Genomic DNA, 22,165 nt, shown 5'->3' with positions numbered 1-22,165 from the left:
TTGTCTTGCCCGTTGTGCAGTTAGGAGCTGAGAACGCAGACAGCATCGGTGCCGTGCTGAACAGCAAAGATGACCAGCGGGAGATCGCTGAAACAAGAGAAACGTGTAGGTCAGTACCAGCGTGCAGTTTCTGTCAGAAATGAGGGGGTTTCAGTAGTAATACAAGCCTTTGAAATAGGATGAGATTGCGCTCCAAAGAGCAAACCAAAATCTTACTGTTTACTTAAAAACATACAATTCGGTGAAAGAAAATGCTCTAATTACTCAAATCTGAACTTTGCGTAAGGTGAGTAGTGTTTAGTTATTCACTTCTAATAGCAGTTTGGAAATCAAGGCTAACTTTTGCTTCCCATGTTAAAAAGCTACTGTGGAACAAAACAGGTGTGAATTTAGAGTGTGCCGTCTGCATTGTCCTAGAGCTTTTATACTTTTGCTAAGAGCAGTTACAGGGGAATTTAATTTGAAAGTTCTTATGGAACAATAGACATGTCTAGGACTGAGTAGCTAGTGCTTATTAATTCTCACATGTAACAGTAATTTTCTTGTGTGAGCAGGCTTAATTTTGTAGATGCACTGCTTTGGTTAAAATCAGCGGTACCTTTTAGAACAGAAAAACGAGAAAGCGAGATATCTCTTTTCAGGAGTCCTGTCGTTAAAAAGTTGTGCTGGTCTCAAATATACTGAGAGAGGAACAATTTCTCATATATGAAGTTTCAAAATAATTTCAGACTTGTAACAGAAACATGTAGTCAAGGCAGATTATTAGAGACTTCTGAAATGCTCTCTCTGGAGAGGGAAACTGTTTTATATGAGGATTTTTTTTTGGATGTTTATAGGGCTGCTTATGATACTTCTGCACCAAATGCAAAACGCAAATACCCAGATGAGGGAGAAGCTGATGAGGAAGAGATTGAAGAATATAAAGTAAGAAAAAAAGGAAAAAGTTACTTTTCTCTGGTGTTCACGTGTCTCTGAGGGACTTACAAAATATATGTGTGCACGTATGAATAAAAATAAATGCAGTGTTTATAGATGCTTCAAAATATACGTCCCTTAGTGGCATCTCCCTTGATGTCTTCCTCTGCAGAGATCTAGAGAGGGGGCAGAGGTGCTAAGTGGTTCTCTTCAGACTGGCTTAGGTGCAATGAACTGTACATGCACCAGAACCCAGTGTTTGGAGGCTTAATTTAGCGCTGCTCCTAGGAGGTGGTAGGCTTAGGTGATAGTGCCTACAGGGAATGGCAGTGTGCCGTGGCTGGCTGTCTTGTGCGGGAAGAAGTGGTTAAATGTGTGTGCGCTTGGGTACATACACACACAAAAAAAATCTTGACCAGAATTTCTTTGTGTCAGAAGAAAATCTTGCATTTAGCAAGAGGCACAGGCCGTTGGATGAGGTACAGGGAGGCTGAGGGTGTCTTCCAGCCTCCCTGTTAAGTGCAAAGGAATGCAGTTCTGGATGAATGGAAGAAATAAGGGATTCTAAGGGAATGGAAGTAAGAGGCTTGGTTTGAGGTATGCTTTAAGTATCCAAAATATCCAGGAAAGGTTCAGTTTAAAAAACCAAAACAAAACAACTCCATGGTCATTGAAGAATGAGTGGCTGTCAAACTCTCATGCCCTTCATTTTTCAAATGCTCATCCAAGAGCTATTTGACAGCTGTCATATTTCATCTCTAGTGTGATGTTTTGGCTAAGGTGAGTGGTTAGAGAAAGGAGGTTAAACGAAGGCACGATTATGATACAGCTGTCTTTCTGATTGCTTTGTGATCTTGTTGCAGCGTATATCCTCCCTCTCCTTTTTTTTCCTTGTCCTAATAACCTTGCTTCTCTGGTTAAGTAGAATCAAGGTCAGCGCATTTATGAAATAATGCAGTGTCTGCTGTTCTCTTGGGTGCCTAAAAGTAGTAATTTTTGAAATATGAGGCTTTGGTAGTGTTACATTTGTGTTCAGGTTTATAAATCTTTCTGTAATAATGTCTATTTTACTTCTGTCTTACTAAAACAAAAAATTTGATGTATGACAGGACATTTTTTGATGACTAATTTTTAAAGTCTATCTGTAAGCGGACAAACATTCTCTTTTTAACATGCTAAGTGTTAGTCTGTGCATGTTGTTTAGCAAACCGATTAAGTCGCCATCTCAAAGAAGGTATTTATAGAGTACATGCAGTGTTTGTGGAGTGGGGTTTTTATGTTCACACCAGCGATCAGTTCATATCAGTTCATTTTACTCCTTCACGAAATATGTGGTTAAACAACAAATTTTTTTTCTGTGAAATATAGGTGGATAGGTCACTTCAGTTGGCAAAGCATATGAATCTTATCCTTAACTTTCTCTTCATTAGCATGGAGAAGACTTACCCTGAGGTGGGCTGTAACCACTTGCAAGTGGCCAGACTCTTGCTATATTGTTGAAATTGAAGAATATTTTAATAATACTAGCTCAGACCAACTTCAGTCGAGCAGAGGAATAGATTTAAGAAACTTGAAACTCCCAGTAGAAGATCTGTGGCGGAGTCATCAGCTGTTTTCTGCAGACATTGCTAATTCCCTATGGCAAGGAGAGAAGAACTTAGTAAAATCCCATCTGTATTTATGTAATTTTTTCATTAGTACTTTGAGCCTGTTTAAATTGAGTCTTGTAATATGAACTGATACAAAAATTTTGATCCTTATGGTATCAAGCCCTATTGGATTGTGTTTAATACTCCTTAGACAAAAGTAATAGTAGACTTAACTATTAGTCTTACGGACAAATACCGCAAGTTTGTCAGTTTTGTTAGGAAAATTAGAGGTAAGTATTTCCAATGTAGACTGACTCATGTCTCTAAAAACCTGACTTGCAGTGTTGGGTTCTTCGTGACTGTATCTGTTAATCCTTCTGAAGTGGTTTAAAATTTTTGTGCCCTCACCTCAGATTTGGTGGAAATGAATGTGTCCTCAAACCTCAGCTGCTCTAGCTGGAGCCTGAGCGTCTAGCTGTAATTGCTGGTGAAGATGGGTTACTGTGAAGATACAACATTGTTGTTACTGCGATGCAGTGTGATGGCACAAGGTCTGCAGCGGTAGAGTGTGTGGATGTGGGCATGAAACCTTTAAACAAATGTACTTGAGTATTTTAGAGAATTTCTGTCAGTTTCTAGTGTTCCAAATGGAAAGTGGAGTGAGCTGATGACACCTAAATGCCTTACGCTGATGTTTTGAGAGAAAGCTGAACAGTGACGTTGACTTTTTCATTATCTGGAGGAAGTGTGAGAGCAGTTTTTGAGATGAAAGATGAAGCATGTTAATCTCTCAGCTATTTAGGAACACCTGTTGCAAAAAAAGGCAATGTTGTTTATTTTTTGGTTTTGGGGTTTTCGTGTTGGTTGTTTTTTTTTTTTTTTTTTTGTAGAATAAGCGTAAATTTATAGTGATGGTTCTTAATAAGCATTGGGCTGATAGGAAAATAAAGGGCAGCAAGGCTGCTTGTTAAGCTTCCCGCTGGCAGCTTGACTTTTGTGTTGGAGCCTGACCATAGAGGTGGGAGATAAGGGAAGAGATGTGTTATTGGCAAAAATGAATAATGGATATTTCAAGGTCAGAAAGTTGGATTGTGGTTCTAAAGAACTTCTACAATACTCTTGTTTTTGTGGAACTGTAGCAGTTGTACTGGGATTAGTTGAGCTCCCTGGTCTGTATTTGGAAGTGATGAATAATGGGACTAGACTACTTCTGCCACTCCCAGGCTTTTCATAACCTTCTGAGAGTTGTGGTTGTTGGTCCACCTCCCCCCTTCCCCCGGTGAATTTACTCAATTGTTTGAACCTGTATAAATGTCTGGTATCAACAATGTGTTGTGGCAGAGAGTTCCAGAGTTTTAACTTTGTGTGAAGTACAAAAATACCCATGGTTCAAATTTGCTGTTCGCCAGCCTAATTTGATACAGCCCTTTTTTACTTTGTTTCTGCAAGCAGTGGCCTGCACGCTTGGAATGCTTCCATGCCATTGTTCTGGAGGCTGGAAAAATCCCACTCGGTTGAATCATCCTAATTGCTTAATGTATCTCTAGCTGTTTGAAAAAACTACATGCTTGAATATTGTGGGTAGGTTTTTTTTCCCTAACTCAGCAACAATATACCAGATTTGGAAAACAAGGGCGATTAATGTACAAGAACCTGGTATCTTGTATTCCGTCTCTGCTTTGACTGTGTCCTTTTCCCTTTGAAAGTTGGTGGTGTGGGCTTTTTGTTTGTGGCCACAAGACTTTTTTTTTTTTTTTTTTTTTTTTTTTTTTTTTAAATCACCTGTGAAGGCATAAAGAGAACTGGGATGACTCAGAAGTAGGTATCTAACAGGTGCTTATCATCAGAAGGCTAAGATTAGAGGAAGATGGAAGAGGGGAAACAGGTGTAAGCTTATGATGACATAAGCAGTTTTCAGTAAAACTCAAGCTTTCAGCTTTTTCTTGTCTGAATAACACTTGTTGCTGCTTGTCTGTTGTTCGTTCCTTTTCCTTGTAAACACTATTGCTGTTTCTGATAGTAATCTTTCTCTTTTTGGTCTGGTTAAACAAACAAAAAAGAAGACTGTATCTCTGTAAGTTCTTCACCTGAATAATGGGGAGAGGCAATCTGTGACCTATTAATCACAGCAGGCATTTCAGAAGTTGGTTCAAAGCTCCGGTTTGGAAAGAACACAGAGCTTATTTTAAGATTTCAACAGCTAGAGGGATCAAAATAGGGAGAACACTTGATTTTTTCATTCGTCATTCAGACAGCTTATATAGCATAGGGTAAATGCAGCAGTGATAATAGCCTCTTCTCTGCATCTTTTGACTTAGTATGTGTGTTGGGGGGAGAAGTTGAGCTCTTTTCTATGAGGAATCTGGTTCTCCATCTTTCCTTTTATTTCAGTGTGTTAAAATGTCTTGGTTTTTTAATATTTCAGCCTTGAGACTGCTTTTCTCCTCACATGAAGCACTATATTAACTGATTAAGATTTCTGTTGTAATGTATGAAGGACCATATGCATCCTACTAAAATATGGTAGACGATATTATTTAGTGGTTCTTCAGTTTTATTTATATACAATATATATACTGGGTTGTTTCAGGATCAATGGGAAAACAAAGTGACGTGAAGAAGTGAGTCTGTCTTTTGTTTCTGTTCTCCCCGAGTTCTATGTTGGGTGTTCAGAGTATGTCAGTGTGACATCTCTGAATTCTAGAAATCTGATGAATGAACAGTTGGTGACACACTAACTGGGGAAAAAAATTGCAATACAATTCCTGTTTTCTGTAAATTTTGAGACTACAAAATGGGAATTTTAGGGTTACTTGTAAGGACAGTCCAAATGAAATACTGGCTTGTACCATGTGCTGTTTCTGCAAAGTGTGGACTTTAGCTGATTTATATAGAGAAGATGGTTTCAATTGCTAAGGTTGGAACATAAGAGATGATTGAGTGGATATAAATGTTCAAAAGTTCTACTACAGAAGAACTTCAATAAAATATATCATTTGCTTTAGTCCAAGGAGTGATTTTTTGGGGGGACAAAAATTAAAAGTTCTACACCTTGTAAAGCACTCCCTACACTGTCAGGGTCTAGAAATGAAGGGTTTCTTATTTTATTCTTCTTTCAGAGGCATTTCCCAGTAACACTCTCCTCATTAATGAGAGAGAGGCAGACCTTTTTGGGAATAGGTAAGGTTTTTTTCCCCCTCCAAAACTAGAGTTGGAACCATTCATGATCTGCTGTTTTAGCAGACTTCTGTTTGTAGACAGCCCACCTCTTTCATTAAGAATCATAATCATAATCATAACGAGGAGGGAAACAGCATCTTGCATACTTGTAATATCTGCTTTATTTCCAAGGATGAAGTAGAGCTGCAGCAAGATGAAGAGAACCTGCCCTATGAAGAAGAGATTTACAAAGATTCCAGTACCTTTCTTAAGGTGAGCTGCTTTTGCAATTAGAAGTCTAATCAAAGCTGGCATAGTTGTGTTAAACTATTTCTGCAGTTATTGGTATTTGAAATACAGCTTTAAAGGCTGAATAATTGGCTGGAATTCACGAGTACGGAAGTTGCCTGTGAAAGATAGGACTGTAACTAGTGCTTACCTGACTAAAGATCTGGGTAGTAAGATCTGAAAAGTAACGGTGGTCCTGATCTGGAACTAAAAACACAATGACAGTTTGGACTAGTTTAGCTTATAAAGGCATGTTGAAAAGGAAAAAAAAAATCTGCTACTTTCTCATTTATCAGACTAACATGTGTAGTGTGTTTGTGTGTACGTCCAGTTATCTCCCCGTTGCTCTTGCTGAACTCCCTTTTGTACTCCAGGGTACTCAGAGCTTAAATCCACACAACGATTACTGCCAACACTTTGTGGATACAGGACACAGACCCCAGAACTTCATCAGAGATGTTGGTATGTCATAGTCAGTAATTGTTTGAAGATGACTCATTTTATTCAGTAGCACTTCCTTTTCTTCCCCTTTTTAATTTCTTACACTTACTGGGAAATGTAGATACACATATACTTCATAGTTTTGTCTTTCTGTGTGAATACACATCATTATATAAATTTACATGAATGATTTTATTTTTAATCAGTTAGGAGATGATTATTACCAAGGTTTTTCTTACTCTTGGTGTTATTTGAAAATATTTAACTGGGAAGATTTTTTCAAAACTAAGCTGCTCTTGTTCCAGAAAGTAGATGAGTCTAGTGAGCAGATCTTGAAACCTTTGAAAATTTGAATAATTGACTTACAGTTCAGCTGTTTCCTGGACTGTTTTGCCTCCAAGAATGCATGTAGCATGTAAAGTATGGAAAATACTTGTATTTAAGTCAGTAAGCAATATGGATAGTATTTACCAGCTAAATTATGTAACTGCTGACAACTCATTAGAAGGCCCAACATATTCTTGAGTTTAGAGGATGTTATTTTTTAAGTTTACGTTCATTGGGCCATCACTGAACTTGTTATTGGAATCTTACTTTATTAGGCCTGAATTTAATCTTTCTAAAACTAAGGTAGAGTTTGCTCCTGTTTCCCAGAATGGGTGCCTGGTAGTTGTTTGGTTTCAAAAAAAAGCCCGACACCTCCCTCTGCAGTTCTCTGTGACACAGTTCTTTCTGTTTTATGAAGTTTAAGATTGTCAGGGCAAGTGTGTTGTGTTTATAGATAATAGCCCAAAGAGGCTTTGTTTGCCTATTGTGGCGTTAGTTTGTTTCTTCTCTGTGTTTTCTGAACGCTTCTGGGAAACACATCTGTATGTTTGAAAAACGGACTGCTTTGACTCAGTTATGTCTTTCTCTGAAAAGCATCTGGGCTTCACAGTTATATACTTGAAATAGCTATACACTGTTCGTTGAAATGAGTATGAAGAAATAGCAGCCCATGTTATTTACTCTGACTTCTCTGCTGCATAAAGAATCGGGAAGGGACAGGACAAATTGTTACACGAGTGTCAATATGGAAGTGAACGTGTCAGCAGCAGTTAGTCTAGACCCTTTATTAGAGATGAGGTATGTCAAGTTGCATATTGGTTACCATACATTTTCCACATGAAGATCAAAACTCTGCTTAGGTGCTACTTCGTAATTGGACACGACCCTACAAAAAGCTGTAGAGAAGTAGTGGCTCCAGAACACCCAGTTATATCTTTTTGATGTTGCTGTTGGAAGAGAAGAAGAGACCTGTGGGTTTTGTTTTGGTTTGTTTTTTGATTGTTTGTTTGTTTTTTAAATAACTGAAGTAATCTTGATTGAAAATTCTTTTACACCTATTACTTAGCTGCTGATAACTGGCTTCTGTTTCTGCTGGTCAGGAGTATTTGACTTGCACTGGCTGGAAGCAACACAGCAGTGGAAATCAGAACAACACAGTGGTGTTTTTAAGATGCTGTGTATTTAAGGAAAAGAATGAAAATAACTTCTGGGGTTGTAAAGCACATGTAATAGGCAATAATAAGGTTAGATACTAAGAACTTTGCTTTTACCAGTAAGATGCTAGGGTTGGGAGTTCAGAAGTTTGAATTAAAATATGGAGAGGGGTGAAGAATTGTGGGGTTTGTGGGTTTGGGTGGGTTCCCCCCCAGATTAGGACTATTTAAAGTTGTAAATTTAAATGAACATGAAAATTTGTAAATAACTTCTACTAAAGTTGAACGGATACTGCTTGGGAGGTGGGAATGGTACCTTTTTGGTTTGTGCTGATACTACTGCTAGCAATAACAAAAACATACTGTTTCTACTTATTTTTTGAAGGGAGAATGTAATATACTGAAGAGTTTGCTTGGGTTTTTGGTTGCGTGGTTTTTGTTGTTGGGTTTTTTTTTTTTTCTTTGACGTTTGTGCAGAAAACCTAATTAGGGTTCTCCCTTTTGCATTCTGTATATATGAAAGGTTTGAAGATTAACATCATAAAGCTAAGTCTAGGAACCCAGTAAATAAATATACGTGTATTCAAATCTTCATGACTGACACCAGAGTACCAAATCTCAATATAAGGGTTGCCTAAGAGAACCAGCCACACCCCAGTTGCCACCTTAGAAATAGTCTTCAAAGGTTAAATAAGAGTATTCTGTAAATGGAATGTTAATTAGATCTTAATATAAACTTATGGATGGGGGGGATAACAAAATAACTTTCTCTCATTATTCTGGCACTTTTAGTTGAAATGAAAGATTGTTTCCTTCTGATAAAAGGAGTTGTGAATTCCTGATCACTGTAGTGCTCTAGAGAAGATTAGAGCATAGATGCTACATTCAGTAACAGCTGTAATTAACTGGGTGAAGGCAGGAGGCTTTTGTGAAGTACTGAACAAAAAACTGCTTTGAAGCGTTTGGTTTGTTGTAACAAAAATTAAAATGAGGCTAAGTATTAACATTTGGACCTATTCAGATTACTGGACAATGCTTAATCGATACAGATTTACTGTCTAAGTAGTTGTTAACTTCATGTTTTCTTCTTCTTAGGCTTAGCAGATAGGTTTGAAGAATATCCAAAACTTAGAGAGCTCATCAGATTGAAGGATGAGCTGATATCTAAATCTAACACTCCTCCCATGTAAGTGTTCCTGTGGAAAATGCCTTTCTTCTCCAGACCTGTTTGAAGTTAGCTGTCTGCTTCGCAAATCTCTATCTTTAGCACCTGCTCAGAATTTACATTTTCTATTTCTGTTGTATATACAAATTAATCAATTGAAACTTCAGAAGAATAAAATCAGTTTGTTTTTGTTAGTTTAATCTAAATGTTAATGTAGTATATAAACTAGATTTTCTTTCCAGTGTGTGATTATTTATAGTATCTAAAGACCAAGCTGTCAACTGATTGGGCTGCAGGCTTTAATTTGGGAACTAAAAGAACATCATATGATCGTGAATCTCATGATACCATGCAGTTTACAATAACAAGAAAAGCTTTAAAAAAACTGTCCTCTTACATAACCTTAGTTGTTCTTTTAACAGCTTTTTTTGTATAATGTTCATCTATCATCTTAGTATCCATTAATCAGATGTTACTTCGTAGTTTAAGACCAAAAAAAGTTTAGGCTGGCTGGAAGTGACTTGTCCTATTAACTTCAAATTACCTCTGAGTTTTTGCTGAACGTTAGACACAGTATAAGCATGCAGCGTGTTACTCCCAGGAATTTGAACCTATCTGAATATGAACCTAATACTTTTAATATACTGCAGTCCTAATCTGTATGGAGTAAAATAGTATTATTTCATGATAGTCACATGAAAAACTCTGAAATAGTTGTCTGAACTGAGATACAAACTGTAAAACTCAACTTGCTATTTTGCAGTTGGATGCATTTTGGCATTCTTAGCCTAAAGCACAAAAGGGGAAAAAATAGTAATCAAATGCTACCTTCTGATAACACCAAATACACTTATGGAATAATAATCTCTTCCAGACACTTTCTTAGGAAGGGGGACGTGGTGGTCTGCTAATCAGCTTTTTTAAGGTTAAAGGTATTGAGGGGAGGGCAGTGTAATTTTTTTGATAGTAATACAGGAGTGAGTGGTGGGCAGGTGTGGAGGCCAGTCGTAAGAGTGCGTTTGAGTGTGTATTTAATAAAATCAATGGGCTGAAATTATCCTTTTGCTACAGGGATAGAGAAATACATTTCTACTATATGAAAAGTAACCAGGTTTCCAGTGTTCAGAATCTTCTGAACATAACATATAAAAAATGGCAATTCTAAAAATATGCCACTTTCCCAAAGTGAAGCAAGATAGACGTCTGTTAGCCAGGCAGTGAGTGTTTGCTTCTTAAATGTTGATGTTTTCTTCTATATAGTCCATGGATGTACAGAAAGTTCAGTGATTCTGTACTAGATACTGTTGTACAGTCTGTGTGGGCATCTGTGTCCTGCTTGCTGAATTAGAATCCTAAAAACTGTTTATTGAGAGAAAGACGAATTTTAAAAAAATCTAACGCAACAGCATCCAGCCTAGGTTAAGTGAGAATGTGTTACGCATCTACTCTGGATTTAGTGCATTTAAGCTATATGAACTACATAGGAGACCCTACTCTTAACTGGCTACACAGAAGTGCTGTGTGGAGTATAATTTTCAAACCACTGTTATTACTTGTCCAAGCAATCAACCATCTTTTGTTTAAACAGGTACTTACAAGCAGATTTAGAAGCTTTTGATATTAGGGAACTGAAGTCCAAATTTGATGTAATTCTCCTGGAACCACCACTGGAAGAATACTACCGAGAGACTGGCATTACTGCCAATGAAAAATGCTGGACCTGGGATGATGTAAGTATTTTTCTTACTGCGAAAAGGATTTAATATACATGCATTTAAGCAAATAGTTTGAGGATTTAATTTGGTATCAAAATGTTTGAGATGTGTTTTAAGGAAAAATGGGATATGTTTTTTTTGTTTTGTTTTTTTAAAGAATAGTCCAGATTCTTATAAAAACCAAGTTTTATATTGTATGCATGCCTACACTATTTGTGTTAAAAGACTTTTTTTTTTTTTTGAGAAGTTTAATGAATTAAACTTCCTTTTTGTTTTCCCTGAGCCTGGTTGAAAACTTAAATCTAATAATAGTGGGTTTTCTCCCTACCCTCAAATTCCATGAGTTTTCTTTTCTGTTTGGTTTTTGCTGTTGAAATTCAGAATATCCATTGTAAATATTCCCTTTTTTCTTGAAATTCTCAAAGAGATTTTTAAGGTATGCTTTTTAATACGCTGGTCTTCTAGTCAAAAGAGTAGATGAGTATGCTTCACTGACACACCTCCTTTCTCCAATGTATTGATTGGGTAGGAAATTTTAACAGTCAAACCAACTGTAATCCTGAGAAGCTTAAGAAAATAGATAAACCTTACTTGTGGAATTTTTTTTTCTTGTGTTTATGTATTCCCTTACTGTTTAGTCACGTCACAGGTTTTTTTGGAAGCCATGTTGATTTCTGACCCCTTTTTGGGAACAAGGAGAAAACTTAATGTGCAAGATGTGATCTTTTTTGAGATCACTGTTGGTGGTTGTTTGTGCTCTGGTTGTTGAGTTGTTGTTTTATTGTGCTCTAGTAAACATTTAGAGAATTGAGTTAGAGAAAAGATTTTAAAGTTCTTTCTGTAGTAATGCATGTAGATGCTTGTAAGGAAGCAAACACTCAAGATGTATTGATACAGTAAATTCTGTACCTTTCCCTTTTCACTAAAGTCAGCTCTGGAAAAGCAGGGTGAGGGCTGGAGGCTATGAAGTGCTGGATGTCATCAAGCGTAACAATTTGATGACACAAAGCCTGCTGCCAAGTTGCCCTGTCCTTCAAGATTGAACTGGAGAATTCCTTCACTTGGGCATTGAATAAAAAACTTGTAATGCTAACATCAAATAGCGATAAATTGGCTCTACTCTATGTATCTACACTTTACTCATGTAAAAAAAAAACCAACAAACTCACAAAAACACAAACAAAACAAAAAAAACCCCAAACAACCCTACCCTCACAACAAAACGACAATCTGTAGTGAAGAGGAATAGCTCATTAAAAAAATACTTACATAACCATGTCAAGAATTCTTAAGTTCAGGCATATGGGTGGGAGTATGCAACGAATAAATACCTATTATTTAGAGACCCTATTTGAAAGGTATGCAGGACTATGTCTGCATTAACAGCAGATTTGTCATAATATGAGTGAATCAGTAGTTTGAAGCAGTTGTTGCTGAGATTTTCTTATCTGTGTTCTATGTAGTTTGGGCGAGGGGGATGATGGTGTTACTTTAAACTAGATTTAGTTTGTCCTTAGGCTGGAACCTGCACATGCGTAAGTAAATCAGTCAAACTGAAAGATCATGAGAATAAAACAAAATTCAATCCACCTTTGAGAAATGAATTTAAAAACAAAGGCATTCATGCCTGTGATAAGAGACTAGGTTAAGGAGATAAGAGACATGTTAAGGAAGAGGTAGCTTCTGTGTCAGCCATTTTGTTACATCAGGCAAAAATGGTGCTTGGCAGCATTGCCTGGGGGAAAAACATTCCGCCCTAACAGAAAAACTGGAAGTGTTGGAGGCAAGAGTCATCCTCTTAGTTGGGAGTTATATCCTCTTAGAATGGCTTCTACTGCATTATTTTTCTGTCACAATGGCACTGAATGAAGCTTGATTTGATGTGTTAGCAAGTTACAGATGAATCTTTTCAACTTGTAATGAGTAACAGATGCTTTGCATCTAACGTTATTTCATCCTGAATGTTACTCATTTGTCATTGTTGAATGACTGTCCTGATAAATTCTTGCTGCTTCTTTCCTGAAAGTGAAAATGCAGAGAATGTCTTTCCTGTATAGTAATAGGAATTAAGCTGGTTTCTTTTATCGTGTGTCTTCACAAGCTTCACATTAGTAACTCCAGTGCTGAAAAGAAACAGAGCACTATTACTCTGTTATTAAATCTTTTTGCTACCAATGGAATGATAAAATGAAGCAGAGGTTTAGGGGAAAAAACATCATGTGGTTTGTATTAGTCTCTTAAGTCCAGAATTTTCTATACCGATAGAATTTCTGTTAAAAAGAATAATTAAGCTAGTCACCAGCTATGTTGAAAACACACACTTGGGTACTGATAAGGTAACTTCTACAACATACTTTCTGGAAAACAGTTTTAAGAGGATGGCTGTGAATGGTATACAGACTAGCATCTTTAATAAAAGTGCTTCCTGATGGTTTTTGTGATAATGCTTCAACACTTACTAAGTATTCTTCCTGATACAATTGGTGATTTATATTTAATTCAGAAACACTTTTATTGCTATTATTATTATTAGATCATGAAATTGGAAATTGAAGAAATTGCAGCCCCAAGGTCATTTGTGTTTTTATGGTGCGGTTCAGGCGAGGGTCTGGATCTTGGCCGAGTGGTAAGATGATGTTTTAATTCAATTTATCAGGGACAGGCTTAAGAGTTTATTTTTATCGTTGACTTTTTCTGTATAGAATTCTCAACTGTAACTGCTGAGAGACGTTTTGTTACTGTGGTAGAGGACATCTAATTTTAAGTGGATTAAATAAATGTAAGTGTATCTGGCATTAACTGTTTAGATACTGTTATTTTCCAGATGAGTTGCTGTGACTATGTGAGGAAGCATAATTCTGCAGGGTCTAGAAATCTGAAGTGCTGTCTTGTTTTTGATGTATGCATGTTGCCGTAGGAGCAGGTTGCCGTGTTGAGTGCATTTACAACATTTTTTTTTTTTTTTTTATCAGAAGTCTTAATAGTTTTCTGCCAGAAATATTCATGTTAGTGGAAAGGTGCTACTGTTTCATAAAGTGAGATAAAATTGTGTGCATAGCACTGCTTATTTTCAGAAAACACCTGGAGTTTAAGTGGGTTTACTCTTGGTAAGCTCTATGAAATTTTACTTCCCTATAAGCTCTTGGAGTTTTAGAGTAAACTTTCTGTATGCCAGGGTAGCACTGCTTGTGTTGGGGATGATGGAATAAGAATTTCCAGTTGGCTCTTGCTGTGCTGAAACGTTCTTTGCTTAGTTTGAGCGGTGCTTTCTATTAAAACAATATGGCATTTGTTAAAGGACATCATGTGGTTACTAATCTGTTTGCTTTATCTGCTTTTCATTCTGAGGTTGGTTAAAGTAGCTGTTTGGGATAGATTGATTTTGGTCATAGACATATTCGTAGTAGCTGGACAGTTCTTGAACACAGCAATAGCCAAATGAGCTTGAGTCCTTAATGCCCAATTTTCTCCCTTTGCAAGGGAGAAACTTACAGAAGTTAAGGATTAAAAAGTCATGTAAGGTTGTGGGTTTTTTTGTGGTTTTTTTACAGATATAGGAAAAGCCACAAAATGGTAGCAAAGGCTTTTGGCTATTTATCTTCTCGTTTATAGAATTTTACATTAATGTGAAAAACTATCAGAGTGCAGGTATTAGTTGAGACAGGGCCAAGGCAGCTGATCACTATGTTGTTCAGGCTGGTTTTGATTAAATTTAGGTGTTGCTAGGTAAAAATGAGTGCAGAGTTCCATAGGGGATCTGTGGAGTATTTTTTTTTTTTTTTTTTTTTTTTTTTTTTTTTTGAAAAAAAAAGGTGGTATGTAGACAAGTCGATGTGCACATAAGCCTCTTGCTGGTGTGTGGGTTTTTTTTTTTTTTTTGGGCAGCTTGACAAAACATAGTGCAGTCATGCCAGTAAACTAAGTGTTTCATTCATCTGTGACAAATTTCTCTTCCAGCTATGCTTTAAGAAAAGTCAAGTACCTATATGAGTGTTCAGTTTAGGTTACTTAAGTTTTTGGTGTAGTGTGAACTGTTTTATCTGTCTATAATATTTAGTGTCTACGCAAATGGGGTTACAGAAGATGTGAGGACATTTGTTGGATTAAAACGAATAAGAACAATCCTGGAAAGACCAAGACTCTAGACCCTAAGGCTGTTTTTCAAAGAACCAAGGTAAAGGTTTGGCTCGATTTCTCTTCTGTTCCCATCCTGTCTCTTCATGCTAATGAAACACCTGGTGCTCCGCATGGTGACATGCTTTCAGACACGAGGACTTCAGAGTTCTGTTCTGCAAAGTACATTATATGGAAACAAACATATTTATAGGATGAATGATGAACTTCTGTCCCCTTGACTTTAGTCGGTGTGAGGTATAGAAGTTTCATCTACGTTTAATGCTGCTTGGTAAATTTCTATTATAGTACTCTAAATGTGATACTCATTTGAGCCTGGTTGAAATCAGGTAGCTGGGGAGGGTTCATGGATTGATGGGACAAGAATGAAATCCTGAGAGGGAAGATGGAAACTGAATACAAAATGTTGCTGTACGTTGTGATGGTTTTGACCTCTGGGTTGTTTCGGTTATGGGTGAATGGCAAATAAGCAGTTCATCTATTAGCAATACGTTTTGTGTAAAACGCAAGCTCCTTTCCAGATTAGGGGAGAAAAATTGCTGGCGGAGGAACACCTTTTGAATGGAACTAAACTTAGCAGTAGAATTTGACTGAATTTAATGTCAAAAGAAGTAGATTATAAATGGATGTAGTCATAAAAAATAACTCTGGAACCAGACTGCCTAATGGTTCTAAATACACGTGTGCAGGTATGTGCCCAGAGCTTGGACCGGATAGAGGACTGTTAGGGACCATAGCTCAGTCAGCGTCTCCTGACTTCCTGAAGATGACTGTAATGCCCAAGTGATGGAGTCAGTCAGCTTGGTTTAAATTAAACAGTTTCTTAGGGATGTGTTGTGGAGGACGTGTATTGAAGAAGGTGCAGAGAAAAAAAAGTATTCTGATTTAAGAGACTCAAATGTATGTCATTCAAAAACTTAGAGAAATGTAGATGGGATTAATAAAGAATTGTTTTGGGTGTATGTGGGTGTAGCTGTGGCAGTCTTACTGAATACAGAGAGTTGGCTGACAATTTAATAATTTAAAGTGTCATTAACCTCAGGACTCATTCCACATACATTAATCATTCGTTAGTATTAAACATTCTCAACTCTGTCTCAGATATGCCATTTTTTAGGAGTATAAACTTCCCTTTAAGTTATCTGGAATCTTTCTCTGACTTGGATTTACATTAATCTGAAGTTTGTTTGAAAGTGTGGTTTATTAATTATAAATATTTGTAAGTATATTGTATGTTTATTGCATATAGTATTGCAACTATGTGCAACTTGGTCATGAGGGAGAGGTTAAAACTAACACAGGAGGATTTGGGGGGGACTTTATGTCTTTGTTTAACGGAGGAGAATAGTTTCTGGTATTAGAGAATTTCTCTGTTTATTGAACAAGGGTTGGGCTGAGGTCACTATTTATAATAAACATTGAAAATTGAGCTAGCTTATTCTGACTAAATAAATAGTCTGTTGTGCAAGATGTGTTTAACAGTGATTACAACAGCAAATGCTATCCTATTATGTTTAGTTCAGGCATCTCTATAGATGGATGCTTCATGCTGTGCCACCTGCTATAGAATCTAAGGTATTAATGAATGACATTCCATGTGTTAAGAAAATAAAATGTTTTGCATAGTTCTTCTAAAGACTAGATTTATGAGGCTTTGCTTGATGGGTAATGTGTTTAGCAGTATTGTGCCTTTTTATTTAGTTAAACACAGGGTCCGAAAACCCTGTAGCTTGGGTGCATTTGATCAACTGCACAGATTTGATAGGTCACCTATTCTGCCTTCCATATTTATTCACTAACTCTTAAAGCCCTTGCCAAAAATCTGGAAATGATTACGTGCTCTTGTCTGCAAGTTTTTTTTTAAAGCCATCTGGTGGCGCTTAGTGAATCAGTGTGTTATGATACTGGGGAAAATCGCTCATCTGAGCTTAACATTCCCAGAAACAGAACTCTGAAATGAATACATAGAACCCTCTTTTCATCCTGTACCAGTTATGGTGATTCCTCATTTATAGATTCTACATACTAGTCACTTAAATTGATCTATTACGTTTTAGAGGAAAGGAAAGCAGTTAAAGAACATTTTTAATGCTGAGAGTGCATTGCCAGTTTGATAGCAGTTTTACTTTTTTGATGCAGTGATATCTTCTAGAAAGGAATCTGAGGGCGAAGGCTACTTTTGTAACAGAGGTACAAAATGAAAAAGTACATCTTATTTTCACTTACTGGCTGTTCTACGACTTAAGAACTCTGAAAATTATTTGTGTGAATAAAGTTAGGATCAGAATGCTGATACAAGTGTTAATCATAATTAATAACTATTCTTGCCATCACCTTGTACTCCCTTCCCTTGTGGTGATTTCTCAGCCTTTCCAACTTAAAGCTCTAACTTTGCTGTAATTGAAGAAGTTCAATATCTTATCTCAGCCTCAATTTGAGTTTTACCACTTCGTAGTGTAGTTCGTCAAGCCAGATAGCTTAAACTACTCTCTGCTTGTTTTCAGAAGGCCCTTCTGGTAGCTCCAGCTTGTTCTGTTCTTCTAGTTCATGCTTAAGGCTTCTCTCTGTATACGAGTAAGATCTACTCTGCCTAGAATTTCCTTTTCTCTCCATTGTGCTCAAACCACGGGCATCTGTGCTGCAGCAGTATGTGTGGCATGTGACAGGTACTCTTCTGTGTTCTCTGTGCATAGGAACACTGCCTCATGGGCATTAAAGGAACTGTGCGTCGCAGTACAGATGGTGACTTCATCCATGCTAATGTTGACATTGACCTAATCATCACAGAAGAGCCTGAGATTGGCAACATAGAAAAACCTGTAGAGATTTTTCACATCATTGAGCATTTCTGCCTTGGACGACGACGTCTTCATCTTTTCGGAAGGGACAGTACAATTCGGCCAGGTAGCTGTTACGTTTATTTTTGTCAAATAAATTCTAATTTACTTTAATTTTTCTCTTCCATCATCTGAGGCCACTTGATGGGTTATGATGGAAGTGAAGACAATAACGGTTAGTCCTAACGCATGATTCTCAAGGAGATACATTTTTGGTTTATGTGAAGATCTGTCAGTCACAAAGCAGTATTGTTTGGAAAGTCTATGACAACTACCAATTCTATCAATTTTTTTCAGAAGAAAGTTGTTTTGTTAACCAGTATTTTTGCCTGTTCATTTGTTTACACTTCTCAGAAGCATGATTTCTTTCTAAATCACTGCGAGCTTAGTGCTGGTCCTGTTTGCCAGTATCTGAAGACCCAGTGTCTTACACTGGGTGCTGTATCTGGCGTGATAAGAAATGCGTAGAAGTATATGGATCAGACTGAAGGTAACTGCATTTTATTTGTTTTGATGGTCAGGCCTTTCAATTTATCATGCGTAAGGGATGAAGGACTTTCACTGCAGGAGAATACAGGCTAGAAGAATAAAATCTATTTTGACACCTTTTTAGACTTCTGTATCAGTTGTCAACGACATTTCTGCCCTAAAGCCTAAGGTGAAATACAATTCAACAGTCCTGTTTCTTTCAACTACCAATGAATGCTGGGATTGACGGACTTCATACCTCATGTTATGGATAGTGTAGTCACACTTCACATACTGATGGATACTGTGAGTGTTGGTCTCTGAACAATTTACGGTAACAGCATGGCCTTTTCAAAAATAAGTGGAGGGTGTGTGAGTGGGGCAAGTGCTATAGCTGCGCTTGCTTTAGGTTTGTTTAGCAGCTTTGTGTAACACTGTTTTCCCCTAAATAGAGATTAATAGTTTGGATGACAGAGGAGAAATGGGTACAAGTCCATCCAAGGCCTGGTTTGCTGTATGTGAATGCTAATACTTACGATATAAAAAAATGTTGCTTATTCTTTTACTCCAGTTGGAATAGGATGTATATCGGTATACAAGCTGCGTGCAATAAGTACCTAAATAAATGTGAAGGTGTTGTTTCTTTCTTGCTCATACAACTACGGAGGAGTGATTATTGGCCATTCCTATTTTTTGACTGGCCTTTAGCTTGAATTTTAATGATGATGTCAGTATTAATTCTGTTGGTTACCGGTGTGTGAGAGAGTGTGGAGGGGGGCTGTTTTCTTTTGTAGAAGGACATCGTTCAGGTATTACTTCAATGCTGTTGTAGGTGAATTCTTATTCGTTAATGTCCCAGAGAGTCATGTTGGTCTGATTTTGTATTTTTTAATTTGGTGGTTACCCTGAAATTGCATTGCATACTTTAAGTCCTGTACTCATCACAGCAGTAGGGACACCTTTTTCCCTTTATTCTTTGTTCAGGAAGTTGGCAGAGCATGGTGTTTCTATTAATTAGCACTTTGAGGTTTAGAATTACTGTTTGTGAATCCTTATAGTGATGTGAAGTATGAAAATCTAAACAAATAGACTCAGACTTTTTTTTTTTCTCTCTCTCTCTCTCTCTTTTTTTTTTTTTTTTTTGTTTTGTTTTAAAAATGTGCAGGAAGCAAGGTAAATGTTACGTAAATTCCCAGGGTAAAGTGAACAGTGTTAAAGAATTGATCTGGGTTTTTTTTTTTATTCTTGTTTTTCTTATAAGCATGTTGTTGAGATCACTGAACTACTTTTTTCTTCATTAGTATATGATACGACTGAAAATGAAATTTCCACTGCCACTTTTAAGTGGTCTGAGCCCCATTTTAGGTCGGAACGCTACTTTAGCTCAAAATATGAAGAAATAGGAATGTGCTTGTTTTAAATGTCTGCCTGCCTTGATTCACTGGGTGAAGCTGAAGTGCCCACTGAATGTTTGTGCATAAACAGATTAATTTAGCTCTTTAACCTCTATTTTCATATCATGTGGGCTTCAACAGAATGTTATTTTATTGTGTTTTCAGATGTGTGCTTCCAGCGTGCTGTGCTCTTGGCTGCACTGTCACGACTGGTTTCTGGAGACAAAATTATCTAATTCAAGTTTAAATGCCTTTTAAAAAGGGGAGAAAAAGAGGAGGATGACGTTACTTTTAAGCTAGATGAATTTACTGATCTGGTTTACAGTCTGGTCCCAGAAGGGCTGGAAAACGTTGCTGTGGTGTAAGAACAAGTAGGGAGGAGGAGGAAGGGGTCTTGTGAAACCATAGCTTGAATGTTCCCATAGACATACGTAATTTAAAAAAAAAAAAAGAGGGAGGAAAAAAAAGGAAAAAAGAAAAGAAGCCCTTAGAAATATCAAACTAAAATCTTAACTTTTCAACAACTCTGGCTTTTCTAGAGGTGACCTTTTCATTCTGTTCAGCACAAGTGATGCGTACATAAGTGTCTGTCCCCATCACGTGAGTGTTCATCTACTAGGAAGAAGGCAGTAACAGCCTTGACGCATGGTTGGTTCTTGCTTTTGTCTACTCTGGTTTTGTTCCCTAGGTTGGCTGACTGTAGGACCCACCCTCACAAACAGCAATTTCAATGCAGAAACATATTCTTCATACTTCACGGCTCCAAATTCTCACCTGACCGGCTGTACCGAAGAGATTGAGAGACTTCGGCCCAAGTCACCGCCACCCAAGTCCAAGTCTGACCGGGGAGGTGGTGCTCCAAGGGGAGGAGGAAGAGGAGGGACTTCAGCAGGCCGAGGAGAAAGGGGCAGAGAGAGGAACAGAACTAACTTTCGGGGTGAGAGGGGTGGCTTCAGAGGGGGACGTGGAGGTACCCATAGAGGAGGCTTCCCCACCCGCTGACGACTGTTAGGTAATTGCTTCTTCCCCCGGTCCTATGCCTCATCTCTGAATCTTTTTCTTAGTCTTGTTTTTGCTAAAGTGAATTATTCTGGGGACTCAAGCTAGATGAGTTTTTTTAAATTGTTTTTGGTGCAAACAGTTACAGATAGCCTGCCTTGCAGTGACCGGCCTGGCACATCACCTCACCTGGCGGGCAGGGTCCTGCACCTGACAGCACTACACTCGGCCTCCTGGCAGCTTCGATTTGTCAAAGCAGAGAACACCACCTCTTCAAACCACGGATGGGATTGAAGTGAAGATACTTGCTCTTCCCTTACGAAACTTGCAAGGTGTGAGGTTTTTTTAACTGTCGTTTTCTCCAAAACATGGATTCCTCTTCCTTCTTTGGAGGTTCAGGTTTGGACTGACTTGGTTTAATATGATGAAGTGGGCATGAAATGCAGTTCTGAATTGCATGGCCATAGCAGACTTACTGTCTTATTCATGGAAGAAAAAGTGCTGTGTCTATACTGACACCTATTTTAACTTCTCTAAAACCAAGGAGCAAATTGAATAAATAGAGTTCTATTTTTTCTTACTGGGTTTAAATTTCCCGAATTATTCCTGGGAATAGGGAACAAGTTTATTTTTCATTTGTGGTGTATATGCACTCACTTTTCATGTCTGTAGTGGGGAGAGTGGTAATTCTGTGCAGTAGTGTCTTGTGCTTCATGGAAAGCAAGAAGTTGTGCGTTTATATGCAGTCCGGAACTTCTGCATGGGTCTGGATTGCTGCTTGAGTAGGGATTTTCACCCGGCGTCCGTTCGTAATAGCCTTGTTCTTCGGTAGAGAAAGCCAGTTTTATTGCAGAACAATTGCAATGTAAGTAGCAGAAGGACCTCGTTGGAGGTGGTATTGGAAATGCGAGGCGATGTTGTGAGCGCTTCCTGAAACTAACCACCTGGGTAATGAGGGCACAGGAATGGAACCGAGTGTGCTGCTTTGCCTGTGGACGTTACGCGCATTGGAAATAGACTGTTGGTGATCAGCTCCAGAGTACAGTGTGGAATGACAGCCATCCACTCTGGTAGGTACAATATTTGGTTTTAGCAAAACCACAACTCTGAACTACTTGGTCAATGCTTGGTAGACTGAATAAACCTGGCTGTTGAAGTCGCAGTCTTAGGTGTGGATTTTGGAAAATTGGCTTTTAAGTCTCATAATGTTTCTCTGTTGAAGCCTAGCTTTTAAATACCTGTCCTGTAACATAGTGGATTATTAAACTTGTTTATCAAAGCTAATGTTGAAATATTTTTCTTAATATTTTGTGGGTTTGTTCTCCTTGAGGTTTTGGAATTGCTAAGTTTTACTGTGGTTTCTTCCCTACTGTTGTAAAAGAGCAGGCAGTAACTGTTCTTTTGGTGCATGAAATCTTGGCACAGAAATTTTTGTAGGGGCTGGTCAACTTTGCGGCCTTGGTAGTGCACTTAGGAAGGGACTGCTGAAGTGCAAATGAAACTCGCCTATTGTTTACATTTTGTTTCTTGTATTGTATTCGCACATCTGAAGAGTGACAGGGTTTGGGGGAGAGGGTGTT

General features: G+C 37.8%; 1 protein-coding gene across 1 annotated transcript; it reads left to right on the top strand.

Annotated features, from left to right (window-relative positions):
* Positions 1-11: 11 nt before the first annotated feature.
* On the top strand, positions 12-21,864 carry METTL14 (methyltransferase like 14). Its single transcript, XM_009576144.1, has 10 exons — positions 12-109; positions 837-924; positions 5,856-5,936; positions 6,326-6,413; positions 8,969-9,059; positions 10,627-10,768; positions 13,287-13,379; positions 14,811-14,927; positions 17,581-17,791; positions 20,275-21,864. Coding segments are annotated over exons 5-10 (879 nt in total). The 5' UTR covers positions 12-109; positions 837-924; positions 5,856-5,936; positions 6,326-6,413; positions 8,969-9,057; the 3' UTR covers positions 20,589-21,864.
* The last annotated feature ends 301 nt before the right edge of the window (positions 21,865-22,165 follow it).

Source organism: Fulmarus glacialis, unplaced genomic scaffold (assembly GCF_000690835.1).
Source record: "Fulmarus glacialis isolate BGI_N327 unplaced genomic scaffold, ASM69083v1 scaffold13544, whole genome shotgun sequence".
Taxonomy (NCBI): Eukaryota; Metazoa; Chordata; class Aves; order Procellariiformes; family Procellariidae; genus Fulmarus; species Fulmarus glacialis.
The sequence above is the reverse complement of the archived record's forward strand: the minus strand, read 5'-3'. Positions and strand labels throughout refer to the sequence as shown.